The sequence below is a fragment of the Ursus maritimus genome, unplaced genomic scaffold (genome assembly GCF_017311325.1).
Source record: "Ursus maritimus isolate PB19 unplaced genomic scaffold, ASM1731132v1 scaffold_2, whole genome shotgun sequence".
Lineage (NCBI taxonomy): Eukaryota > Metazoa > Chordata > Mammalia > Carnivora > Ursidae > Ursus > Ursus maritimus.
In genome coordinates, this window is record NW_024424452.1 from 84,916,303 (window position 1) to 84,938,762 (window position 22,460).

The following is a 22,460-nucleotide window of genomic DNA, read 5'->3' on the forward strand; positions in this document are numbered from 1 at the left end:
AGGTCTGTGCTACCGAATTTAATCACTGATTCATTCATTTGTTCATTTATACAGTGATTCATTCTTGTATTATGTGCTAGGTAGTTTGTGAGGTACTGAGTGCGCCAAAGTTTGTGTTTCTAGTGCATTCTACTTTGTTACCTTCAGATTTCAAGACATTGAAACAGAGTCCCGTATATGCCACCAGGAAATCTATTTTTTATTTATCAAATCTTGATTTATTAATTTGCCAGTAGCAAGGCTCTGTTCTGGAGTCTCCCATGTGGCTCTGATCCATCATTGGATATGTCTAGTGCTTTCAGTGGCCTCTGAGAGGGTCCTTTTGTCCTTCCCTTCCCTGCGATGGTGCCCATTTTACGTAAGTAGAGAGCACAGAGCTAAGAAGCTGGGGATCATTTAGCCAAGCATAACATTATGTATCTGGAATGCATGGAAGGGAATAAAATATAGGTGGGGATCTGAATAGTAGCCTGGTTTGACATGAGTTTCTTAGGATTGATTTTGACGTAAGTGGTAAAAGTCCATCGTTTAAAGCTTTTTATATCTACTCAGTTCTATGGCTGTGCTAAGGGATGAGCATACAAAGGTATGTAAGGTGCGGTTTCCATCCTCTTAGAGCTCCAGGGCACTGGTCCTGCTTCCTGGAGAGGAGAACTGCGTGAGCACCAGTGGGGAGCTCATCTCACTCTGTGCCCTCCACCCTGCCTGTCAGTGCCAAACATGAAAACCGATCTCTACAATATTTAGGGAGAAGAAGGTAGGGAGCACCCAACCCTGTCCCTAGGGGCATGGGGAGGTGCCAACAGAGGCACCCCAGAGCAGCAGCTTTTGAACTGACTTTTGAAGGATGAATGAGAATCTTCTAGGAGAAAGTATGGTGGAAAGACTAGAGGAAGCCGTAATAGGACCTGCAGAAACAACATTCCATATCACGGAATGGATGACCACGCCAAAGGAGAGCAGAGACTAGTCAAAATGGACAGAACAGGATGAACACCAACACTTCACTTGGGGATGGAGAGAAGGGGCAGAGGAACCGACAAAGCTGACCAGGAAGAAACAATTTTTAAAAAGCACAAAGGATACCAGGAGAGAGGTGATCCTACAGGTCAAGGGGAGAGACTGTTTTCAAGAAGGGGTAGTTAGCAGCAAAAGATGCTTCAGATCGGGTTAAACGTCTTAGATAATGGGGGGGGAAAGGGCTTAGGTAATGAAGAAGAAGCCACAGTTTGGCAGTTAGGACAACATCAGTGACCTCAGCCATCGGGTTTCGGGACTGGTGGCGCAGGAACCAGACTGAGGCAGGAAAAAGCAAGCCTTGGGTTGGTAGCGACAGGGAGGAGTGGGGGGGGGATGCAAGGCAGAGAGCGGCCTGCTGGAACAGGAGCCTCCAGGGATGGGACGGTGAGCCTGAAGAGGGCCAGCGGGGACACCCAGACTCTGTTTGCGGATCCCTGATATGAGGAAGTTGAGAAAGATGCTGTCTGGTGGCCTTGGCTGTCCCCTGTCAGGGAGGGAGAGAGGCCACCTGCTGGAGTGAGACAGTTACCTGTGGAGGGAGTGAGTGAGAGGAGCCTGAACTGCCATTTCCCACCATCCTGGGAAGACACCTCATCTCATCTTTCTGTCCCATGGCCTGTCCCCAAAGAGCTAGCTGCCCTCACGGCCTGAAATAAGTATTTCACATAAAAGGCGCACGTTTTAAAATGTCTTTGTGCTTTCCACATTGCCTCAGCCTCCAGTGAGAAGGAGACCGCTCAGCCCTTCGTGGTCCTGCCCAAGGAGTTCCCGGTGTACCTGTGGCAGCCGTTCCTCAGACACGGCTACTTCTGCTTCCACGAGGCCGCCGACCAGAGGAAGTTCAGCGCGCTCCTGAGCGACTGCATCAGACACGTGAACCACGGTAGGACCTGGCGCCCCCACACGCCCCGCGGGGCTGCTTTGCTCAGGGGGCCTGGTCAGTCGCCTGAAGAACGGTTCTAGAAAGGGCTGCCCTTGGAAGGAGGGGAAGCGCCGTGAAGCAGGAGTTCGTAGGCAGGAGCGAGGTCACGCTCCGCTTGTCGGGTTAGGTCTGGGAGGCCTCCGAGAAACAATGTGGGGCATTACCCCACGGCAGGTGTGAGCCATACTCATGCGTATCGTTCTGTGCATAATCCACCCTCTTCCTTTTTCTTGATGTTTCTTATGGAAACGACAGCAAGAACGTGCCAGCCGTCCCTGGCAAAGTTAGTCCTTATGACATTTCTTGGTTTGTTTCCTCACCTTTATTTCTGAATGACTTGTGCAACACTTTATGGTACCTAACATCACTGGGCAAACTTCTTGAACCCAGAATTTTGGGGGCCCCCACTCTCAGGTGTTCTCATTCACTGGGTCTCTGGTGGAGCCCCATGTTGCTTTTCTAACAAGTTTTTCATTGCAGTATGGGAGGTTTTGATGAATTGACGTGAATGCTGGTTTTTCTGGAATCCACCAAGTTTTCGGGTACCAAAGATTAAGCTCTTTGTTCTTTGGAAAGGCAGTGGTTAGTCAAATATCACTGAGGGCTTACTCTGTGCCTGCCTCGGTATTAGGAACAGAGTAAGGAACCACGCAAAGTCCCTCTCTCTGAGTCTTCATTCAAACAGAATGAGGGACAACACGAGATAACTTGATAGTTCTCAAAGTTAACGTGTCGCGGGGTAACTAGAAGTGACTACATGGCGAAGAATGGAGTTCAGGACTTTAGGCTTGTCAGAGGAGGCCTCTTTGAGCAGGTGACATGTGAGGGGAGTCACCTTCCCCATCAGTGCCTTTTTTTCCTAATAAGGCTAATGTCACTGTATCTTTAAAATTCTGAGGTTTCCCTGAGAATGTCAGTCCCAAAGAGCAGGAGTCGCTAAGTGATGTGTGTCGATCTGTTCTTGATTTTAGCTTGTGTATCGATAGGAAGCTCATGAGAAAATATAATGTCACTCTGTTTTGCTATAGCAACTCTGGGTAACATGGGTCATAACATTGGCTCGTAACTAGTTAGGGACTTTATAAAAATGATACACTTATTAATATCCTGCCTTGTGGTTTGGATGTTCTAGACACAAAGAATTGCCCAGTATTGCCTGTTCCGTCTAGCTCATTTTTCAGTACACTCACACCTCTGTGTGCAGGGCCTGGGTCTAGTACGGACATGCCGTTGGCACTAAACACAAGAACCATGAAGTTTCCCTAAGCAGAGAATGTTCTCTGCCTAGCCAGATGGGACTTGCTTCATTCCTCCTTCCATGTACATAATAGGAAATTCCCTGGGGAGTTTCTGGATGTTATGTAGGCTGCATTCAGATTCCATTTATGGAAGATTTCAGTCAATTCAAAACCTTACTCCGCTCTCCAGTGTTATCAAAAGCACTAAGATAATGAGGTCTGGTCACGTTGCTCTCACTTTATGTCACATTCCTCTGTCCAGAAACCACTTTTCCTCACTGCGGCTTTACGCAGACTTGATGGGATGTGGTGTAACTTCCAGTAGCTCCAGGCAGAACCAAAGACCGTCAAAACATTGTAAGGAACAGTCCTTGACCGCCTCGGGTCCTTCCCTTGCCGCCTGTCTTTCTGTGTTTCTGACGGCACACTGTACCACCCGTCTTTACTGACTCACCTGCGTTATTTCTGCCTCTACCCGGTATTCGTTGTATGATGTTGAGTAAACCTGTAAGACGTTTATGAACAGTGAACCATGACTTTTTCCCCATAATTACCAGACGAGTCTAGAAATAGGTGTAAAATTAGGGCTCAGGAAAATAGAGTAGGGCTGTCAGCCTGCTGTCCCTGCTCCAGTGGCCCTCAAGCCACAACCCACATCTGTTGAGTACTAGCATATCCCAGTAGCTGATGCCAGGCCACTCACTCACAAGTCCTTGGGGGTCTTTTCAGTTTTGTTGAGATATAATTATATCAGTCAAAGCTATGTCACATAACTAATTTGTTGTACGTATATATCGTAAAATGGTCACCACAATAAGTGTAGTTAATATCCATCGCCTGGTAGAATTACAATTTTTTTCTCATGATGAGAACCTTCAAGATCTACTCTCTTAGTGATTTTCAAATATGCAATACAGTATTGTTAACTATAGTCACCATGCTGTATGTGACATCCCAGAATTTATTTATTTTATAACTGGAAGTTTATACCTTTGACCACCTTCATCCCATACCCCCACTCCCTACCTCCTGCCTCTGGCAGCCACCAATCTGATCCCTGTTTCTATGACTTTGAGATTTTTAGGGGTTTTTTTTAGATTCCCAATGGAAGTGAGATCATACAGTATTTGTCTTTCTGTGACATATTTTACTTAACATGATGCCCTCAAGGAATCTTTGAGGGAAGATCATTTCCTTGCCTTTGTGGTAAGTTCCACCAAGGATGTCTGTCACTGGGGGTTCCTAGGATACCTCTCTTCAGGCTCAAATCCCACCATAACTTGGCCCACTTGCCCCAGGAGTTCTGGGTTCAAATTAGTCCGGGTATGCTTATCCATTCATTCTGAATCCATAGCCACTTCTATTCCTCCTCATGGGGTGCATGTGTTTCCTATTTAACCCCAACAAAGGGCCTGATTGCACTCTGTTCTTGGACAATAAGGCTATGTCCTGGGGCAGGTTAAGGCAAGTAGATGGCTCTCTGCTCCTTCTTCCTTCAAGAGAGGGAGCTGCTTCTGGGCACCTCAAAGATTATTTACACTCCTAAGATACATAAAGGGATGTGTGTGTGTGTGTGTGTGTGTGTGTGTGTGTGTGTGTGTGTGTTTTGGTTTGGTTTGGTTTTGGCACTTCTTCATTGAGCAGGCATAAAAAAATTCCACAACTATTTAGCAGAACATCCTATTCCAACACACTGGACTAAATGTCAAGCCCATTACGTGATATGTGCCTACAGCAACTGCTGTCCTCTGTCCTTTTGGAATCACACTGCAATCCCTGCCCCAGTGAGGGAAGGCCAGGGTTCTAAATGTCCAGTGTTATAAAATGGGAGTTATATAATGCCAAGGTATTTCAAGATAAACCTGTTGTCCAAAATTCAGTCTTATTCTTTAGAATTTTAGTTTGAAAAATCTGGTCATTGTAGTTACAGGGACATAAATAAAACTTTTAATAAATATAGAGAGTTGTACATATGCAACATGGAATAATGATCATTATGAACACAAGTCTGTCTTTTCAGCTCAGAGTAATCATTCCTTGGCATAGGAATTTGCAGGATGGGGGGAAAGTGTTTCTGGCAGGAAGAATAGGATATGTGGGGGCCAGGAAGAGAGTCAGAGCATGGATCATTAGGGAAACTGAAAGAATTTTGCATGGCTGGTGCTTAGAGAGGAGAGAGGAGCCAAGTGGGGATGGGGAGATGGGCAGGATCCGAGCTATAAAGGGCTTTGCAATGGGTATTAAGGGATTTGCACTTTATTTTAACAGCAACAGGAAACTATTAAAAGGTTTTAAGCAGATAAGCGACTCAGTCATCTATTCATTTCAGAAAGGTCACACTTTCTAAGGCTGCTGTGTGGGCCAAGGATGGGAGGGTAGCATGCTGGGACGCCAGGAGGCCACTGAGGAAGCTTTGGCGGGTACCAGGGGGTGGGAGTGTGCACCAGAGAGCTGATAATGGAGATGGTGAGAGGTGGCTGGATAAGTGAGAGAGCCAGGAAGTAGAATGAACAGAACTTGAGGTTAGATAGTGTGGAGAGTGAGGCAGTGGGAGGATTCCCGGCTGCTGCCTTTCTCTGAGACAGGAATCTTGCGTGAAGAGGAGCAGGTGCCAAGAAAAGATGATGTGGTCGCTGTTGTAGACGTTGAGTTGGAGAAGTCCGTGAACATCCAGGTGACGAAGTCTCGTAGACAGACGCGTGGACAGGGCTGGAGATGGGAGGGCCCTCTGGAGGGGAGACCCAAGTGGGAAGTCAGCAGCCTGCGGGCCGCAGTTAAGCTTTGGCTGGCTTTGTAGGAAGGCTGTAGTTTGCGAGCCCCTCAAGGGCAAATGGTTTTTTCTATGGGTCCCCATTCCCAGCAATTGTCCGAGGGCCTGCTGCCAGGTAAAGGCTCTGTGAATCTCTCTACCTCCATCGTTGGCAGTTACAAATACACTCATGTGTGAAAAAGCATAGAACACGTATGTTGGTGCAGCTTAAAGATGTTTGTATATAAAATCTGCAAACATTTAAGGAAGATGAGTCGGTGCTTTTATGTCTGGTAAGTGCTAACTTACTCATTCACGACATGGATCTGTGATTTTACTATTGAACTTTTAGGCAGCATGCTTGTCAGGAACATAGAACCTTTGTGAAATTCAGTGACTGTTACTCTCTCTGACTCACCCTCTTCATACAGATACCTCCTTAATTGGCAGTGTCTCTTCTGTGTTTTATTTCAAGTTCGCTGCTACCAGCCTGCTTTGGGACTCATAAAAAAAACATTCCCAGAGGCTTTTAGTTGATCTTATTTTTTCCAATTACTGCCACCTCCTTCTACATGTAACAGTCAGATAAATCATCTGTAAGCACAATTTTTTATTCAAATCCTTCAGTGGCACTACCGTTGTCACAAAGATGAAACATTTCATTCCAAGGAGATTGGCTGTGCCTGATTTACGGTATTCTCAAGCACAGGCCTCCTTTCTCCCAACCTTGCTGTCCTACGCCTCCCGCCTTCTTTGAATAGGAGTGTTACTCGGACACCTTTGGCTTTGCATACACCTCCAATACCCACTCCTCCCTTCCACCTATTTAAATTCTGTCTTGCTCCTCCTTTAAGAATCAGCTTCGGTCTGACCCCTGCCGTGAAGACCCCAGGGTTAACTTCTCCAGCACCTGTTATCTGTCCCACTGATGGGAAACTCTCCACAGTCTGCCTTACGTTATTGATTTTCATGTCTACTTGTCCTATTTCTCTTCCTCTATTTCAAGCCCCTCAAGGGAAATCGTATGTCACCCTTTGTATCCCCCTGCAGTGCTCAGACAAGTATCTTGTGTTTCATAAAATGTCTCAAGGACATTTGTGAATTAATAACTTACTGCTAGAGTAAAGCTGATCTCAGAATTGAAGCGCAGTTTGAGAGATAATCATTGTAAATGTGGCCTGGCCTACTTCATAAACACAGTGACATGGGTGAGGAAAGGATTTGTCAGTACAGCACCTAAAGGGTTTGAGGAACAAAAGAGTCGGATGCTAGAAGACAGCCACTGCTTCATGCCTGGTGATTCTGGTAAGAAGGTGGAATGCTGGCCACGTTGTGTTGGATGGTCGTGCGCTAGCTTGAAGGACAGCCAGGACTGCCATTGAACAAATGCCGGCGTCCCCGTCATCATGTACACTAAGGAAGAAGGGACAGTAAAATATCCCGTGGCATGAGGGCACCTGGGTTGAAAAGATAGTATGAAAGAAGAGCCCAGAGGATTTTGGAGAGAAGAACAAAATTATGTAAAGATGCTTTGCAAACCTGTGTTTCGAGTTGGGCTGTTCAATCACTTATGACAATAATGGCATCCAAGGGTGCCTGTGATAGAGTGAGTCAGGCTGACTGTGAAGCTGTCACAGTGATTAAACTTTAGAATCGTTTGCTGTCAGGGTTGTATGCTTGGAGCTCTTATCCCAGAAATCCCATGTCAAATCAAACGCCTTTATTAGATTTGGTTTTGACACTTGCACATTTTAGGTGTTCAATAAATGTTGCTGAATTAAACTGAATTTTAAAACAGAAAAGGATCTTCTGATTCAAGTAGCTAGAGCAAACCCTCTTTGGTGTGTGTTTATTTGCACATGATGTGTTTAGATCTCAGATCTGTTTTCACTAACTTCTACCTGAAGCAGATCTCGACAGCCCATCACCACCTGTGAAACACGTCTATCACTTGAAGGACTCAGTGTTCTGATGTGAACATCAATCAAGTTTAACTGAAAATATACAATGTGTTTCATGCTCTTATATCTGAAAGCATACTTAGGAATTTGTGGCACATGCTACATTTATAGACATACCTATCTATGAGTCAGAAAATTCTAACTATGCTTGGGCTCTTTCGGATGTTTTATTACAAAAGAATGTTCTGCTGGACATAGATAAATAAAAGTACAGTTTTTATAAACGTCTCTTTGCATGCTTTTACTTCTAAAAAGCATTCTGCAGTGTACTTTTGTTGCAATGCACAAAAACCTCTATGCACTATAAAGAAAAATCCTTGCCAAATTATTGTTTAGTCAGTCACTAGATACCAGTTTCCAGTTTTCACAGGACTGTCCCAAACAAAATTCTTTACAAGGATTCTCTCTGCTTGGAGACTACCTTCCTCTTGATTTTAGTGTGTGCTCTTTGCCTCACACAGTTAATGCTCTACAAGTTATAAACATTTCTCTCTGTCCCTTTGTGACTGTGCCATTTTTTCTTAAGGAGTTATCACGTCCCCCTTTCCGACGCTTGCTTACTGTTCATAAAAAGTTAACTTTGGAAGGGACCCTTAGTGGTCACCTATTCCAACCCCTCAGGGTTCATTTATGATAAAGGCTCAAATGGTGACTCACGTGCCCAAGGTCATAGCTGGTTAGTGTTAGAGGACTATTTGTTCTGACACCTAGTCCTTGACATCTATCATCTTTCAGCACTACTTTTTAGAAGACTCTTTCATCTCTTGGTCACTTAAAACACAATACTATTAAATCAGACTACTTCTGTGATACATTTGCATGACCCAAAGTGAAGCAAACTCAGAGCTGTTCACTTAAGGTCATCTGAGACCTGGGTTATGTCTGGTTTCTTGATAAGCGTCACTGTCTTGAATTTAACTCGATATTTTGCCCACCTGCTAAACATGACTGTGTCTTTTAGCTAGCTATGCTCTGAAGATAAAATATTTGGCAATGTAGCTTGTTTACTGGTTAAATTTTGTGTATGATAAAATGCAAGCTACATATGATTTTATACTGTTTAAATAAAAACTGATTTGTAAAGGAAAATTATGGTGCTTGTGAAGACTTACATTGGAATAGTCTAAAAATAATAGATCTAAAATAAGTCAGACAGAGAAAGACAAATACCACATGGCATCACTTATATGTGAAATCCAAAAAAAAAAAAAAAAAAAGTCAAACTCACAGAAACAGAGTAGAAGAGTGGTTGCCAGGGCCGGGGGGTCGGGGAAATAGAGGTTGGTAAAAGTGTACAGACTTTCAGCTGTCAGATGAATAAGGTCTAAGGATCTAATGTAAAACATGGTGACTGTAGTTGATAGCACTGTATCGTATCATTGAAATTTGCTAAAAAAAGTAGAATTTTAAGTGTTCTAATCTACCCCTGCCCACCAAAAGATAAATACATGAAATGATAGATGTGTTAATTTAAAATGGGGGAATATTTCCATATATATGTAATTATTTTAAATATATGACTTCATTATATATAATCTATATATATAATCACCAAGGTGCACATTCTAGACATCTTATAATTTTATATGTCAGTTGTACCTGAAGAAAGCTGAAAAGCCAAAATAATAGATCTAAACAGGTTTTATTCATATTATTTATACTTCTGGATATACTTAAATTACTCAAAGCTCTCAAAACAGTTTAAGAGTTGATCTTGAAAGAACACGTCTACGTGAGAGACTAGAGTCAACAGAAGTGTTTTCTCTCAGTCATTTAGCATTTATCACCACAGAGTACCTACAAATGTAGGCTTCCGTCCGTTTGTTGCCTAAAGCTCTGTTGCCATGGAACCACTGCTGAATACTTCTTTTGGGCCAGTCCCACACAGGCTGTCACTTCAGTGAAACCACCGATTCTTGCCACCCCTCCCCCTTTCTACTTCCAATGAACCAAGTAGGTATTTTGGGATGGAGGTCTAAAAGTTGTGCTCTTGTGGTAGTTAAGGGTGACAAATTGGAACAATAATAAAGAAGATTAAACAAACAGAGAGTTGAAATCAATTCAAGCAAAGTTATTTGCCTGTGTTATTTTGATTGGATAAATTCCAAAGTTCCTGGACAGTTTTTGATGTTATTATGACCGACTTTGGCAAAAACTTGACTAACTTTCATGGTTTTTGTTTGCATGCTTGTGTTGGTTTTTTTACTGGTGGATGGAATATGGTAAGATTGAAATGATACAGCAAATGAGATGACTGTTTTAATATGTGGTTGCAGAGTCAACGTTATGAAAGAACTCCATTTGGCATATGTTCCTAGATTTCTTTTTAAAAATCTGCGTTCAGGAGGGCTTAGAGAAAAGTCTCACCTCTTGTCATGGAATGGTGAGCCGCTGCCCTCCTTCCCGCGCTATGAACAACTTTAGAACGTGTAAGATGGAAGAGAACCATGCTGGGAGCTCTCTGTTATTCATTCTTTTAGTTGGTTTGAGGTTTTAAAAATTAAATATTGAGTGGCTATAAAAGAATGCATATGAAGTATGTAGAAGGTTTAAAGAACATTACTGTCACCGTGTTAGTTCTTATGTGCCCCTCCCTCATCCTATTGCCCTCTTTTCCCTTTAAGAGAACACCATTCCGGATTTCATATTTTGCTTTTCTTCATAGCTTTATCATGAGTGTTTAATCATTCTGCATGCTTTTAGACTTTATCCTATGGAACTGTATTACGTGCCTTCTTTCATGACCTCCCTTTTCAATCTTTTACTCCAGTGATTCACCAGTGTTTTTGCTTATAGCTGTATTTCATTGAATATCGTTCCAAAATAAATATTCCATTGTATTAATAGACCATAATTTCTAATATCCATTTTACTGTTGATAGGCATTTGGGTTGTTTCCGTTATTTATTCTGAACAGTGCTGCTATGAACACTTTCTGTTTGTTGCCGGTTTATAGAAATTAATTCTGATTTGGTTTGCGAATATCTCAGGGAGTATTCACATCTGTGTTGAGTGCATTTGGCCTGTAATTTTGCAATGACATTTTTAGATTTTGCCATCAAGGTTGTTCCTGTCTCTTAAAAGGAATTACGATGGAGTTTTCCCCCCCTCTTTTTTCCTTTTCTATAATCTGAAATTATTTGTGTAACACTGGAACTACTTGTATTTCTGATATTTGATGGAGCTTGTCTGTAAACCCATCTTAGGTTGGTGCTCTTTTTGAGGGAAATTTTTAAATTACTGACTTGGGTTTTTAAACTGTTATAGGATTATTCAGTTTTATCCATTTTATTTATGTTTTAAAATTTAGTGGCATATAGTTATGCATAATATCCTCTTATTAATAATATATTCTCGATTTCCCATATGTTGTCTGTGGGGTCTGTAGTTGTTCCTTTTTTATTTCTAATGTTGTTATTCTGTATCTCTTCTCTTTTTTTTCTTGGTCAGTTTCACTGGAAGTTTGTCAACTTTGTCAACTTTTTCAAAAAACCAAACTTGGATTTGGCAGACTATTCCATATTTGTTTTCTATTATGTGAATATCTGATGTTATCTTTCTAATTGCCTTTCTTCTAGTTCCTCGGGCTTGATTTTGCTGGTTTGTTTTTTCCCCCCTTTCATCTCTCTAGGTAGATACTTAGCTCACTGTGATTGTTTTAAATTGGTTGCAAATTCTTTGACACTGTTTCCTTCAGAAAAATGAAACCTAATTTTCCTTCTCTTAAATATGGGCCAGACTTGGTGACTCACTTCTTACAAATAGAAGATGGCAGAAGTAATATGTGGAGTTTCAAGAATAGGTCACAAAAAGAATAGCTTCTGCCTGGCTTTTTCTCTTTTGGATCACTCACTTGGGAGCAGCTAGCCACCACCTAGTGAGAACACATGGCAGCCCTCTATGGAGGGCCATGTGGAGAGAAACTGAGCCTTCCTGCCAACAGCCAACACCAACATGCCAGCCACGTGGGTGCTTCTGTTGTAGTCAAGCCCTCAGATGATTATAGTTTTGGCCAAGGATGTGACTGCTACCTCAAGAAACACCTCAAGCCAGAACCACCCAGCCATAGGGCTTTCGAGTTCCTGACCCACAAAAACTATGAAAAAGGATAAATAAGTACCACGGTTGTAAGTCGTTGGCTTTTAGAGTAATTTGTTATTATAGCAATAGAAAAACTAATATACTCACTAATCATCACCCTTTCTTCTGCTCTAATATAAGCGTAAATGCTTTAAATTTCCCTCTGGATATTGTTTTAGCTTAATCCCACAAGTTTGGATGTGTAGTATTTTTCATTATCATTTTTGCAGCAATTTTCATGATCAGATTTAAATATTTTCTAATTTCCAGTATTATTTTTTCTTTACCTTATGAGTTACTTAGAACTGTATTTCTTAATTTCCAAATATATATTGTGTACTTATTATTGGTTTCTAGCTTAACTGCATTGTAGACAAAAATATGGTCTATATGATAACCTTTAAAATGCGTTGCACCTTGCTTTATGGCCCTTTATGGGGTCTAGTGGGGGAGGGGGTCTGCAGCCTAAAATCTCCTTGAATACTTGTATATGTATGTGTCTATTAATTTAAGTGTGTCTTTGTGTCATTCCAGTCTGTTTTATGTTTACTGATTGATTGTTTTTTATTATGCTAAATTTATCCCTTTCCAAAGAGGGGTCTGTTAAAATCTGCCACTATGATGATAGACTTTTTTCATTTCTATTAATTGTTGAATTATATTTTGTTACATATTTTATAACATATCCATGTTACTAGATGGATACTTGTTTAAAATTGTTTTATCTTCCTGTGAATTGAATCGTTTATCATTATGAAAAGACCCATTTTATCTCTATTAATGCTATTTGCCTTCAAGTCTGTTCTGTTTGATTTTAAGGTAGCAACACTAACATTCTTTTTTCAGGGCTTGCGCAGAATATCCGTTTAATAAAAACATCTGACAATCTTTTAAATGGAGCATTTAGTTTGCTGGCATCTACTATGATTACTCATATTTTGGTTTTAAATCTCTCATATTTTGTGTTTTCTGTACATTCCACCTTTTCTGTTTTCTTTCCTCTACGTTCTTGCCTTCTTCCAAATTGATTATTACCACTGTGCAATAGAAATGTGCATATTCTGTTTCTGTCTTGTTAGCCTGCATAACTTCTCAAACATTAATCAACATCCTTAACTTTCTGCCAAAAAAATACAGATAATTTAGAATGCTAACTCCTATAACATTTCCCCACTACCATTTACAGGTTCTCTTTGACTTGAATTTCAATGAAATCTTTTCATTGTAACCCTCTGAGGTATTATTATTGCTGTTTTATGCAGTTTTAATGTTTACTACATCTTTACCTCTCTTTGCTCACAATTTCATCTTGCATCTCAGACATTCCATCCAGGAGGATTTTCTTTCTTCCTGAACTGCATCCTGTAGAATTTCCAGTTTCTGTTTATCAGAAAATGTCTTTATCTCATCCTTGTTCACAAAAGATAGTTCACCACGTATGAAATTCTGGGCTGACAGTCATTTTCTGTCACTATATTGAATATTTGATTCCACTGTCTTTTGGCTTTCATCATTGAAGTTGAGAAATTTGTTGTTCTTTTGAAAGTAATTTGATGTACTTCTCACTTTAAAAAAACACACACACCTATTTTCTTTGTCTCCGGTATTCTCCAGTGTCACAAAAATGTGTCATAGCTGTGGAGTTCCTATTTATTTAGAATGCTTAAGATTTGTTGTTTTTCTGAATTTTTAGGTTATTATTTAATCAATTTTGGAAGATTCACAGCCATTATCTCTTTTGCTCCCTTGTTCGGTCTCTTCTCCTTTGGGAAATCTGATTAGATTCATATTATATATTCTTACTCTATCTTCTTCATCCCTTAACCTTTTATATTTTTCATCTTTTTTTTTCCTGTTTCTTCCTGAACAGTTTCTATAGATCTCTCTACTCAGCTATATTTAATCTCCTGCTACACTCATTGAGTTTTGCTTTTAATTGTCATATTTTTTCCATTTCTAGTGATTATTTCTGTTCTTTTTCTAATCTGAGCAGTCATTTGAAATCATCTCTTACTCTTTACTCACACTGTCAATTCCTTCTATTTTAAAAACATGTTAAACTGACTGTATTTTATATTCTGTGTTGCTAATTCCAATATCTGAGAAGTTTGTGGGTTGAATTCTGCTATTTCTTATTTCTGCTTCTTCTCTCTCATGGTACCTTATTAACTGCTATACTTTGTGATTTTTCATATAAGCTCGTATTTCGTTGAGGCCAGTTGAAAGTGAATTCCTCCAGAGAGGATTTGTGTTTCTTCTTACCAGATGCTAGAGGGCACTGCCAGATATTTGGACCACTCAGTTAATGTGCATTTAGGCCATAAAGGTTGTGGGAACATGCTTGTGAATATTATTTCTCAAGGGAAGTATTTATCTCCTTTACTCAGTGCCAAGGTTTGAGACAGGCAATTTTCCTTGTAATGGTCTAAACCCATTTATATATGGGTAGTTTCTGCACTTTAATTTAGCACCTTATATGGATTGGGACTTTGATTCTGGTACTCAGCCTCCTGGGAGACGACGTAAAGGGTAGCATAAGGTCATCAGCTTAAGGTGGTAAAGGCATTGGGTCTGTGATGCCTTCACTTTTCTAAAGTGAAAGCTAGCTTCAAGGCTTGGCTTACATTTTGGGGTTTTGTATTAGTTCGCTAGGGCTGCTATAACAATTACCACTGACCAGGTGGCTCAAGCACCATACATTTTTTGTCTCACATTTCTAGAAGCAAGATGGTGTTGGCAGGGTTAGCTCCTTCTATGGGCTGTGACAGAAGTATCTGTTCCGGGCTTCTCTCCTTGCCTTATAGAAACATCACTCCTATCTCTGCCCTCATCTTCACATGGCATGGTCCCTCTGGGCATGCCTATGTCCAAATTTCCCCTCTTTATAAGGACACCAGTCATATTGGGTTAGGAGCTCAAGCTCTTCCAGAATGACCTCATCTTAACTAGCTACATCCACGATGACCTTAATTCCAACGAAGGGCACTTTCTGAGGTACTGAGGATCAAAATTTCAACATATGAATTTGAACATTTCTTCCTTTACTGCCAGCTCATCAAGGTATTTAAAAATATTATTCACAGTGTAATTTATGCAGCATTTTTTTTTTCACGGAGAGGACTGGTTGAAGTACAGAGCCTACCGTAGTGCTGGACGCCCACAGATAAAATTTAAATGGTGTTGAAAAGGTAATTATCCCTAACAGCAGTTTTACAAAGGCTGCTTCTGTCTTTTAAGCACACGTTCATTTTGCAACCACGTGGCATTGCCCTTGAGGTCTGGCAGCTGCACACCGGCCACCTTGCCCTCGGGGGGGCGGGGGGGAAGACTCAAAAGCTAAAGCTGACCTTCAGAAAATTTTCAAGTTTCAGGGCCATGTTAGGAACCAGTGTTTCAGTCAACTCTGTGTTGAATGCTCTCTGCAATTATAGCCCATACCAGCCATAACGGTAATAATAAAGAAATCTCAGTCAAGAGATTAAATTCAAGGTTAAATTCTACTCTGTATGCAATGCGTAAGACGATAGAGAAAGGAAGAATACATTTTAGAAAGCTTTTCATTAAATACCATTCAAGCCTTTCCCTTATATAAAGGATTCAGCCTCAGTTCTCTGAAAACTTTGCTTAGTCAGAAGCTCTTACTCATTTAAGGTTATCCATAGACAAAGAATTTAACAGTATTTTTCAAGATTTTATTTATTTATTTGAGAGAGAGAAAGGGTGGGAACAGGGAGAGCAACAGAGAGGGAGGGAGACGGAGGAGGGGAAAGAATCTCAAGCAGACGTCCGTGCTGAATGCAAAGCCAGACATACGGCTCAACGCAGGGCTCAATGTGGGGCTCAGTGAGACACCAGGCTCCATGTGGGGCTTGATCGCATAACCCTGAGATCATGACCTGAGCTGAAACCAAGAGTGGGACGTTCAACCGACTGGGCCATCCAGGTGCCCCAACAATGTTTTTCAAAGTGAGATCTGTCAACCACTTGCTCTGAATGATTATGGAATCAGGGTGGGGTGAGGAGGCTGTTAAAATTTCAGATTCCCTGGCTTTACCACAGACCTACTAAATTAGAATTCTGAGGCGGGAAGCCCAGAAATCTGTATTTTAATCAGCATCCCTTCAAAGTTAGAGAATAGTGGCTGCCTAGGGTCTTCCTCTCAAATGTAACACATTTTTCTTTAAGCAATTTAATTTTTATTTTTTCTTAAGTCACATTCCTGGTAGGGAGTTAGGATTTTTATAATACAAAATCATTGTTTGAAGTGGGATTCAATAAAACAGTTTAAAAGTAGTGCATGGCCACAATGTGTTTAACAATTATATGATAAAATCAAGCCATTTATAACATTGTAGTTAGGGTACCACAACTTCCTTTTTGAAAATGATCTTAAATCTAATAGCAAGTACAACTGAGAAATATTTTATTTATTTACTGAGTTTTGCATTTCCTTTTTTTTTTTTTAAAGGAAGTCCAGACTTCTTCTTCTTTTTTTTTTTTTTAAGATTTTTTATTCATTTATTTGACAGAGAGAGACAGCCAGAGAGAGAGGGAACACAAGCAGAGAGAGTAGGAGAGGAAGAATCAGGCTCCCAGCAGAGGAGCCTGATATGGGGTTCGATTCCATAACACCGGGATCACACCCTGAGCCTAAGGTAGATGCTTAATGACTGAGCCATCCAGGCGCCCCCTGAGTTTTGCATTTCTAATGTGAGCCTTTATCTTTCCTACTACATTATCTAATTATACATAAAAGCTCACTCCAGCAAGCTGTACCTTGAGTATGTGTGTGGGGACGATCTCCTCTAATAAGATGAAATATGTCTCTCCCCTTCTGCCTGTGTCCTCTTCTTCTGACTACTGTAGGGGAGGAAAAAATTTTCCTCAACCCTCTTAGGATCCCTGGCTCGTTCTGAAAAACACAAATTGCTGGACCCCATCCCCAGTTTCTGAATCATTAGGTCTGGGTTGGGTCCTAAGAATTTGCATTTCTAACATGTTCTCCGGTGATGCTGATGCTGATATTCCTGGTCTGGTGACCATACTTGCAAAACCACAGTATTAACTCATTTAATCCTCACAGCTCTCTTGTGAGGTAGGCACTATTATTTTTATCATCCCCATTTTATAGATGAGGATTCTGGCTGGGAAGACAGCTGTGATTAATACAAGGCTTTAAACCCAGGCAGTGTGACTCCAAAGCTCATGATCCATCTAACCTACCGTACCATGTGGTTTCTCAGTTGGCAAGCACTTATTAAGCACCTATTGTTCATCCATTATTTGACTAGCTGCTATAAGAAAAATCTAATCCAATTCCTTATTCAGGTCCACAGGAGTTCAGGTTAGTCTCTTCTTACTGAACTTGACACCAGCATGTTTAATCTTGTAATATCTATCTGAGAGGGAAGTGAGCTGCTGTACATTTATTGAAATTAAGGTAGCAATTGAGGTGCAGAAGTTAAATCTTTTCTCTGCTTTTCAACATGAAGTTGTGCCTTAACCCAGATGGGTTTTCCTGTGGTAAATTGTGTACTGTAAAAATGCTCTCCAAAGTCAATTTTCTTGGCTTGTATAAAAATACAGCTGAGAATAATTTTGTGGGGTATGTTGCAGGGGTGGGATTGAAAATTCATGGTACTTATGTATTACCATCTCTTTATGTTTTAAGTACTTAGTCTTTTTCTTTCTTTCTTTCTTTCTTTTTTTTTTTTTTTTTCCTTTCAGCATTTTCTTATGCTGGTTGGATTTCTGTATTGGCTATTGCTCGGGGGGAAGTCCTGACTTGACCTGATTTTTTTAGCGTTTTCTTGTGGAGACCACAAATTATGCTTCAAGTGACCACCATCTGATTGTTAGGGGGATGTTCGTATTTTAAGGGGCTCAAAAAAGGGAGGTGAAAGGAAGGAAGTTGGGAAGGAGCAATGACATCATAACCTCCACTTTCAGGCTACTCCCTCCTGAGTTCCCTTTCCCGTGCGGGATCAGGGCATGGGTTATGCAAGTACCAGCAAAGAAAAGAACTGAGACTTCTCTTCTTTTGTACTTGCCTGTTCCTTCTCCAGCTTTCTACAGAAATTAGAGGACTGCCCAGACTGCCCAACTGCCTTAGACTAATGACAATCATTTTTCTTCTAGTTTTGTGCGTGTATGTCAGGGATAAATGACACCTTAAGTGATGAGAGAGGCAAAACTTAGAACAAAAGAACCTTTATTAAGTGTCTACCATATCCAGAACATTGTCTTAGATACTGGACAAGGAGGTGGGTGGGCAGGGAGCACACTAAAACTAAACAGCCACTGTCTGTAAACAAGATTTGGGTTGTAAGGCTAACCCATTTCATCGATAGCAGAGAGTTTGGGGAATTGTTTTCTCCTAACTTTCAAGGACAGATGGAATAACAACTGAAAAGTAGAGCAGGAACATCATTTTACTTCATTCCATCTCACTTCAAGCCAACTCTTGCCCAACCTGAAGTGTCTCTGTTCCAGAGAACACAGCTAATCAGGCTAGATGCGATCCTATAACACATCTTAACTATTGTCCTTTCCTCCTTCAGTCCCTTGGGAGGAGGATAATAGTTAAAGGTCTCCCCTCTTCTTTTCTTCACCACTCTTTAAGACATCAGATTAGATATATTTTCAAGTTTTGAGAACCAAAAGCCTTCCAGCAAAGCTGTAGACTCCTTTAGGCAATGCCAATGAGTCATTCTTGCCAACACCATAGGTAGTTTGCATCTGTCTAGCATTTCTTGTCAGAGGAAGCTTGACATACACAGAATGAGCTGTACTTCCTGGCACTGTATGCCCTAGTCACGAACCGCAGAATTTTGCAACAAGACCATTCATTAAGGGTATTCAGTATTGCATTTGGGCCACTTTTTACATGTGTATTGTGTGTGTATGTGTGTATGTGCTGTGCTGTGCTGTGTGTATTGGGGGCTACACGCCGGCTTCCTGGCTGGCTTCACAGATGTCACTGCATCCATATAGGCACTGTGCTTCATGTCTTTTGTGCAGAAGCAGCTCATCAGAGTTTGTGTTTGTCTTTAAAATGAACCAATTTACCCACTTGTGTGCTGATGGATAAACAACAATAGAATGGAAAAGAAATATTGAATTCTGGTTGGCTGAAACAAATGCGAAACTTACATTATTTCTTCTATAGATACCTTGAAGGCCAAATGTTCTTAGGATTGCCAGAAAGTTCTAAATATCATTAATGTTATTATAGATTGATTGATATTTATGGTTCAGTTTCGTTGTGATGAAGTATAGGAAAATTCCCACTATAGATGATTGAGTGGCCATTGGACTGGGAAGGTGGTTTAAACATTTTCCATGTCTGGTTTCTCTTCTGACTTCTAGTTCCATGTTTGGTGGGGTTTTATTTTTGTAATTTTTTAATTTTTAAAAGATTTTTTATTTTTTTATTTTTTTAAGATTTTATTTATTTATTTGACAGAGAGAGACAGCCAGCGAGAGAGGGAACACAAGCAGGGGGAGTGGGAGAGGAAGAAGCAGGCTCCTAGCGGAGGAGCCTGATGTGGGGCCCGATCCCATAATGCCAGGATCACGCCCTGAGCCGAAGGCAGACGCTTAACCGCTGTGCCACCCAGGCGCCCCTAAAAGATTTTTTACTTTAAGTAATCTCTACACCCAACATGGGGCTTGAACTCACAAACCCTGAGACCAAGAATCGCATGCTCCACTGACTGAGTCATGCAGGCACTCCCATATTTGGTGGTTTTCAATGAATACAGTACCACTCTGCTCATACCATTTATCCTTTTACCAGGTCAAGAATCTAAGTCTCCTATGGTCTCATTAAGATGTTCCTGGAAATGTGAATTTTCTCTTCAACTGAAGAGAAGGGAATGGAAATTGAAATATTATAATAAAGAGCTAACAATTGGGGCTAAATGGACTGTTACACATTATATTCTTGAAATTATATTTCTTGTCTTCTCAGTTTTTCTCCAAAGGACATATCCTATAATTACAACACTATTTTTACTCCCCTTTGCTTCTTTCTGCCTTAGAAATAAATCCTGTGCCAGTAACTCACTTCGGGATCCTTAGTTCAATTTTCTGAAGGTGTTGGTTTATGTCATTTCCCCTGGAAAGACTTCCTTTATTTGTCAGGGTTAGATGAAAGCTTGTCTGATTTCCTTCTGTCTGTGCAATCATCTATCCTTCCTTCTTTCCTCTCTGTTCCTACTTCCAACACAGTACCAACCACATTGTATCATCATTGACTGTTTACTTGTCTTACTCCTAAAACTAGAAGCTCCTAGAGGCCAGGCCAGTATCCATCTCCTATTGCTTCTAGCAACAGGCCTGGGGTATAGTAAACATGTACACATTTTCAGATTTTTTAACTGAGCAAAAGAGCATAGGACAGGGGTCATTATTTGAAGAAGGGTCTAGAAAGGATAACAATAGTTAACAAAGCTACTCAGCATGTTTTGGAAGAGGGTCCAGTTTACTTGTATTAACAGCAAAGACATTTTCCTTGCAAGACTCAGCTTTCTTATTTAAATACCCATGCAGTTTTTTGTTTATTTTCTGTTTCTCCAAAGGTGCCTCAACTTTGCAACTTTTTCTCTTGTTCCTCATCATTTGCTGTCATTCCTGTTTAGTCTTTCTTCTGGATAGAATGCAGTACTTATGGCTTATTATTCAAATAATTTGTGAAAATCAATTTTACTGGTCGATTTCTGACCAAGACCAGCCAGGCAAAGTGATTATGCCGTTATTTAAATGAATTGTTTTGCCAGCTATGCCTCATTAAACATCCCTTCTTTTGTTTAAAAAAACCTTTCTTGGGAAGCCTGGGTGGCTCAGTTGTTTAAGAGTCTACCTTCTGCTCAGGTCATGATCCCAGGGTCCTGGGATTGAGTTCCCCATCAGGCTCCAGGCTCAGTGGGGAGGCTGCTTCTCCCTCTGCCTGCTTCTCTGTCTGCCTGCTTCTCCCCCTGCTTGTGCGCTCTCTCTCTCTCTCTTTCTTTCTGACAAATAAATAAGTAAACAAAATCTTTAAAATAATCTTTCTTATCTTTTATAATCTGTTTTCATTTTACTTATAATTCTTTAGAGTCATATTGGTAACTGTAACTTTAACGTTGCTTTTGAGTAAGTAACTTAATAAAAGAACACAACGTTTCTTCACCTCTGTGAATGAAAGACTTTTCCTCTCACATTTCAGTGGCTTCTGAAGCCCTAGCCCCTCTATGAAGCTTTACTAGAATAATGCCAGGGTAGGTATCTTCCTCGAATCCTACCCTATTCAAATGGGCAAGTTATACTTGTTCATGGACTAAAATTATGCATATATCAAGTGTTTATTTATTATTAGATAGCTCATAGAGGAAGAAAATGGAAATGAAATATTTTGTATGTTACAGTTTGTCGGAGATATGATTGTAAATTATAATGGTAAAATATTGGCTAACATTGCTAATATTTATTGAGCATTTACCATGTGCTATGTGCTATGTGTTAACAATAGTCATATGGATTAGTGTTATCCTGAAGAAATTGAGGCTTGGACAGGTAAAGAAAGCTGCCTAGGAGGTGGACAGTTAATCAACTATAGACTCAGAATTCAATCCTGAATGTTTGACCTTGAATCCCATGCTCCTCACTGATATGTATTTAAGAGTTTGGCACCTTAAGGATTACATTCAGTTTTCCCTGACACGTTTCAAGAGGGATTTTAGGAAGTGGTAATATTAGTCACCAGTATTTGAGTGACTACTATGCTAGGTAAGGTACTACTGGGTGTTTGACATATGTATGCTCTTTCAATCCCAGTGACAATATTAAGCAGAATTAATTTTTTAGCCCCATTTTGCAGATGAAGACACGAGACTCACGAAAATTAAGAAATTTTTTGAAGGTCACAAAGCTATTAGATAGCTAAGCTCAATTCCTACATAGATACGTGTTCTTGCTGCTGTAATACTAAAGTGTATTCAGGGAAGTGTTAAATAGTATGAGGTCAGGAAACCAGGTTGTATTCTGAGAAAACTGGGTATGTGCAGCCTCACAGTGATTGAGGAGAGAAAAAATCAGGTATCTTCTGTCACAAAGAAGAAGGATCAGGGATATTGTATTTTGCTCCAAAGGCTAAAATGTCTCTTGTAAATGTACGCAATCCAGATTCTGAAATCCCAATTACAGTTGTTTGCTTCTAGGAGTTTTATTTAATTAAAAGTAGAAATTGAATCGACAATTCAGAATTACTAACAACTAAATGTGAGCTCAGTTAAAGCCCCGGAGTGACATCTATCCCATGCATCACATAGCATATTTCTGGTGTGTTAGAAGGAACAACACTTCCAGAGTGACAGAGATAAAGCCTCAAATCTACTCCGTATCTGCCAGAATGAAAACAAAAATAATCTTATCTTTCTTCTTTTCCTCCCTCTAAGTAGGTGTCAGTAGTTCCAAAGGGTGATAAGGGCAGCTGATGGGGTGGGAGAGGG

At 40.5% G+C, this 22,460-nt stretch overlaps 1 protein-coding gene across 1 annotated transcript in view; it reads left to right on the plus strand.

Moving 5' to 3' along the window:
• The window catches only part of NIBAN1 (niban apoptosis regulator 1), a 143,143-nt gene that overhangs the window by 65,499 nt on the left and 55,184 nt on the right, over positions 1–22,460 (plus strand). The window contains exon 5 of the mRNA XM_040636283.1: positions 1,736–1,903. Within this exon, the coding sequence (XP_040492217.1) occupies positions 1,736–1,903 (168 nt within the window). The remainder of the gene's footprint in view (positions 1–1,735; positions 1,904–22,460) is intronic.